Below are 6,112 nucleotides of genomic sequence, written 5' to 3'. Positions count from 1 at the left end.
GGTTGCAGGTGAGCAGATGTCAAATGTACGATATACATCTATTGTCACTGCATAGAACAATACACCCAACCTATATAGCAGACCACATGTCACATGACCAAGCAGAAGGACATCTCAGCCCAAACATAAATCATTAATGCACTTAATCATAACTCTGGTTACAGATGAAGTTACATGTGCAATTTATGCCTCTTATTTTTCAGATCAAATTATTCACGGGTGAGATTAGCATTTCCATCAGGGTAACCTGATAACCAACAATTAAGAAACAAACCTCAATATAAAGGGATAGTTCACCCAAAAATTGTTCACCCTCATGTTGTTCCAAATTTGTATGAGTTTCTATCTTCTGTTGAACACAAAAGATGATATTTTGAAGAATGCTGTTATCCAAACAGTGGACAGTAGCCATTGACTTCCATAGTAAATTCTCCCTACAACGGAAAATGGGTCTGGTCACCAACATTCTTCAAAATATCTTTAGTGTTCAACAGAAGAAACTCATACAGGTTTGGAACATGACGGTGAGTAAATGACAATTTTTCATTTTTGTGTGAACTATCCCTTTAAAGTCAGTAACAATTACACTCCATAGTTACGGTCTAACAATAGCATCATGGCCAGTCCATAAGAAACTAAGCCTTATTTAAAACACCAACATTTTAAGCTGTCTGCTTGAAGTAAAATAGTCTGTAAAACAGCCAAAGCTGAACAGTTTCAATTTAAACTAAAATACTTGGTTTAATACAATTTGCTTAGGCAATGATTAAATTAGTTTTTATACCTCAATGATATTTAATCAGCACCTGTTGCTATGAATAAATGCGGTCTGACAATATGCAGTATGAACAAATTCTGCAAAAATCTTTAATAAGTCAAATGAACTCAAAATTGCACACAGTGGAAAGGGAAACTGGTCATAATATACAAAAATTTAATAACAAAAAAAAAAAAAAAAAAAGATTTCAGTCTACACAACTTTTAAAGCTCATTTTAAAAATTGAGACACTACACAAATTGTTCCTCATTTGTCTTAAAATGGCAGTAGAAATAATATGAAACAGGGAAAGAAAACAAGCAACCACAGCTATCAAGACAAAAAGCAGTGCTTAAAAAAAAAGCTGTTACATTTACAAAACAGCACATGACCTCAATATGTATTCAATTATACACATTTCTGTACAGGTCTTGAAAATTTTAAATGCATTCACATTGTTTTGCAAACAACTCAGCTCAAGTTTTCCTGATAGTTTAATCGTCATCATCATCCTCCTCTTCCTCGTCCTCTTCTTCCTCATCATCATCCTCCTCCTCGTCATCATCATCATCATCAGCTTCCACCTTTTTTCCTGCTGGCCGGCCAGGTCCACCCTTCTTGCCACCCTCTGCTTTTGCTCCTTTGGCGCGATATGCAGCAACGTCCTGGTACACAAATACTTGTTAACACGAGCAAAATGCCATCAAAAGTACCTGAATTGGGCCAACCTTTACCTTTTCATACTTCTCCTTGAGCTTCATGGCCTTCTGCTCATATGGAGACTTTTCCTTTGGTGAAAGCTTGGACCACATTTCCCCAAGTTTCTTTGCGATGTCACCAATAGAGATGCCAGGGTGGTCGCCCTTCACCTTCGGGCGATGGTCAGAGCAGAAGACAAAGAAAGCCGATCTGACGATGGAAGAAAAATTAGACTTAAAATACATATTCAAATAACAAAAATCTCAGGGGTCTATTTGTGCACTACTTACGGTGGTCTCTTAGGAGCATTTGGGTCTTTCTTCTGCTTTTTCCCTCCTTTCGCACCTTTAGGAGGCACATAAGTTTTCATCTCCCGTTCATAGCGGACCTTGTCGGTTTTGGCCATTTCTTCAAATTTGCCCTTCTCCTTAGAGGACATGGTCTGAAAAACATGAGACTATGATTAGATTGTGTCAGGCAGGCGCAGTGTGTCTCTCTTTATCCTCCCGCCCTACATTTGCCTCTAGTCACTTGAGTAACAGATGCATCGTGTAATTCTGCCCCACCCCCCCTCCCTCCCTAACAACAACCACCCCCCGGAAAAACATTGAAGCAGCCCTTCTGTTCAGCTCACCTTCCATCTTTCAGAGCACTTCTTGGAGAACTCTGAAAAGTTCACCGATGTCCCTGGATTTTTCTTTTTATGTTCCTCCCGGCAGGTTTGCACAAAGAAGGCGTAAGAGGACGTCTTTCCCCTGGGCTTAGTAGGATCCTTACCCATGGCTGTAATGTGCTAAAAGTGATAAAGAGACAAAAACCTCATTAAAAGAAAATAACCCACAGAAACAGCAGCATGTATTGTTCAGTCAAAACCTATGTTGTCGCTTTGTGCGCTAGCAAAGCGACGGAGAAATGATCGCGCACTAAACGCTAGTTAATCCGATCAAGTTCCTGCTTCGTTTCCACCAGATCACTCAACTAGAACAATAAGCGTCCCTCCATTTTGTTTTCCCGCCTAAACTGCAGGAAATATGCACTATAATGTATGAAGGCTATTAAGTTTCAGACTCCAGCCGTTGCAAGTAAATAAACCAAGTAACGTGAAGTTTGTACGGCACACAACTTTAGAGCACTTTTAGCCGCTTCGGTCTCACGAGCGCTGCGCTCCATTACCACGACCTCGAACTCAAGCCAGCCATGGCTGCTTACGCTCTTAACTTCACAAGATCACTAAGCTGGTAAAATCCTTTAAATCTACTTGCTCACGTAACCAGCTACAAAAAGCTACAGCGGAGATGATAACACGCTTATTTATTTTTTTAAATAAACAGCACTTTTCTTGCTTTCAACCGTAGTAGCAGTAAAAAGTATTAAAATTATCATACAAAATTCTAACGCGACCGTGTAACATTATCTTTCTCAAACATACTTGATAAAAGCTCAAGTTTAAAAGATTTATCGGGTACATTAAGACGTGCAGCTTACCTCTAATCAGCCTCAACTGCTCAACACGTACTCTGGTTGTAAACTGTTGTTTTGTAGCTGTGTGCTGCAGGGCGCACAAACTTGATTAAATGCCCATAGACTCCACCCTCAGAGCGCTCGTCTGATTGGTTGGGACACGTTCGAATTTGAATCAGGAACGTTCTAGACGCGGTATTGAATTCTTATTGGCTGTCTATGACCGCAGTCAAGTTTCTTCGTGAAAATTAGATCCAGATGACGACGCCACTGATCTCGTCAGCTATTGGTTGAACTAGGGATTTAAAATAATGAGCGGTAAGTCTTTGAATCAAGGAAATGCGCCCCGGTTTCGTTCTTCTATCCAAATGACTTTATGTAACAAATATTAATACGTTGCACATTCTGAGTGAAATTGTTTGAGGGAGGATCACTATGACAAACAGAATCAGGGTTCGAAGGCTTTAGGTTTTAAAGTTTTAATTGGCACATAGCCTACGACGTCGCGCCATATGGACAAAAGCTGAAGTCTGAGGTGATGCGGGTTTAAAGAAGGCACGCCTTGGGTCTCTGCTCACACCTCCTCCTAGGTTAAAACCAACTCATGGCTACTATGATTTTTCATTACTATGATTTTTTCCATTTAAATCAAAAAATTTTGCCCCATGTTTCCAACGCATTTTTTTTTTTTTTTTTTTTTTAAATAAAATTGTCTAGAAGATAAGTATTGCAGCAGCGTAATCTACACATTTGGACGATTATAGAATTCGTAAACACATGATCACGTGATACTTTAACCTTTTGTGGGGGAAAGGGCGTTCGTTTGTCGTTAGAGTACCATTGAATGTTATAAAGTAATATAACAGAAGACAAAGACGACAAACACAAGACACAGATTGCATAGTTCACCTAAACATTCTTAAAACTGTTATAGTAACAAGCAATTATTTTCTTCTATTTCTTAATATATTTAAGAGAAATATGTGAGAATATCTGCTAGAATCACTATTGTAGCATTAATAACAGCATGGCCTGGACAAATTATAAATTGCTGCTGTTGTATTATACAAGTTATGCTATGAAATTGTGCCAATGCTAATGTCATTTAACACACACACACACACACACACACACACACACACACACACACACACACACACACACACACACACATATATAATATATATATATATATATATATATATATATATATATATATATATATATATATATACACACACACAAAAGACAAATTCTAATCTGAAGTGTTTGTCTGGGCAGTTCAAGCCAGTTCCATGAAATATGTGCCATCAAGATTCATTGTGGAAAACACTCTCAGCTGTTCAGACAACTGAAAGGCCAAGGGGGGATGGACAACTGGAACTCTGCTGAAATGTATATGAAGAACAAGAGCAGTTTGGTGGTATTTAAAGAAGTGAAACTTTTATATGAAAGAAATAGTGTATTTATAAGAACTTTAAAAAGATCACTAAAAGCTGATATATTTATACACAAAAATCTTAAATATATTTGCACAAAATGATGTATTTCAGACTTAACTGTGATGGATAACTAAATGAGGTCATTAGCATGACACTGTTACCACCTGCATTAGAGCCTAAAACAGCACCTCACATTCAAATCTATCTACATTTTCCCTTTGGATTTCAATAGGTTAGGACAATAGAGGTGTAAAACAGTTCTAGAGAATTAGCCAAATGGCTGTCTAAGTACCCTATAAGCACAATTTGTCTGAGTACAAAGGGCATGATCGGGGATAACTCAAGTCTGGAATGTGGTCAAATAAGAGACTGAATAAGAATACCAGCTAGGCATAAAATTGCACTTTTCAGATTTGACGTTTTAGGTGCAAGAGAAAAAATATTATTTGTGAATAATCAGGAGTGCATTAAGTATCCCAAATGTGACTTAGAAACTAGCTCAACAACTAAAACTAGTTTTTGTTGGTCTTTGTTTTTCAGTGTCCCTCTGTTGTCAGACATAGGCTACCTTGTCTTTTGACTCATGCTAATTTAAATGTGTCTTCCTTTAGATTTATGCAGTTAAATAGGTAGGCCTACAGAAAAATGGACAGGTGAAACACTGTCCTCTTTTCTTTATGTTTGTAACATGCCCTTGTAACATGCCCCATGCCGATTTCTGCATGAAACACATCCTGTTCATCTGTGGTGTGGTGCCTTGTGTAGCCCCGCCCCTTTTCAGCGCTGCGCTCGTTGTCTTTTGTCTTCCGGTCTGTATTTTCACAGTGATCTTGCGGATTTATGAATGAACCACGGCTCGTTTTAAAATCTTCCCGGTCTACTGACATTTGTTAAGACATCTGCCCTAAACATTACAACTTTTGTTAACTTTACAATAAGTAAATCCACTTTATCAGCTCCTCGACAGCGATGCCATACATAAACAGAGCGACAGCAAAAACGGAAGTTCAAAGACAATATCAATTCTAAAGATGGCTGCGCGCTTTTTTCTCTGTCGCATAAGGTCTATAAGAGTGCTCCAAGCTGGCACAAAAGATATGCTGATACAAACCAAAACTATCATCTTAATGCAAATGTGAAGAGTGCAAGAATTGGTTTAGGATGACTGTACAGCGCCTCTTTGCGGGTTTTTTTTTAATTTACAAATTGTATTGTCAGCAAAACAATTTAGGGAAAAGTAATTGAGAAATGAACATGAATTGCAGGATTTCTTAGTTTTTGGTTTGCCTCCCTTTTGCTTTTTAATGACAGCAACACTAGAGCTGCATTAACTCTGCAAGCAAAACCTGATGATAGGATGATTTGAGTTCTAAAGAGCATATGAGTCATCCCACGAAACCGGTATGATTTGAGTCCCTCTGACCTTTTTAAGTGTATTTTACCTATTGGGTCACCAAAATCTATTTTTAAAAGCTTTTTGTATCAATTGAAATGTCTCATTTAATAAAGTTAAAAAATAATGACATACATATTATTATCTTTATATTAGAAATTATCTTGTTTTTTCAGTTGACACCACCTATTTTGTCATGTCCCTCATGGCCTTCTATGAAAGTGTACTTGGGATATGAATAATATAATTAGAAAAAAAGTCCATACATTTTAACATTCCCATGAATATCTATCTGTGCTTTTTTTTGCTGGTAATGTTTTTTTTTTTTTTTTTTTCTAAGTAAATTCATGATTATTCATT

General features: G+C 37.6%; 1 protein-coding gene across 1 annotated transcript; it reads right to left on the bottom strand.

Moving 5' to 3' along the window:
- Window positions 1–840: 840 nt before the first annotated feature.
- On the bottom strand, window positions 841–3,449 carry hmgb2a (high mobility group box 2a). The gene is made up of 5 exons (XM_079863034.1): window positions 2,942–3,449; window positions 2,091–2,249; window positions 1,747–1,898; window positions 1,492–1,666; window positions 841–1,422 (listed from the first exon to the last, which is right to left on the bottom strand). Exons 2-5 carry the CDS (start codon window positions 2,235–2,237, stop codon window positions 1,252–1,254), a joined length of 645 nt encoding a protein of 214 aa, XP_079719160.1. The 5' UTR covers window positions 2,238–2,249; window positions 2,942–3,449; the 3' UTR covers window positions 841–1,251.
- Window positions 3,450–6,112: the final 2,663 nt, after the last annotated feature.

Source organism: Squalius cephalus, assembly GCF_949319135.1.
Source record: "Squalius cephalus genome assembly, chromosome: 2".
NCBI classification, from domain to species: domain Eukaryota; kingdom Metazoa; phylum Chordata; class Actinopteri; order Cypriniformes; family Leuciscidae; genus Squalius; species Squalius cephalus.
This window is presented reverse-complemented; position numbering and strand designations above follow the sequence as displayed.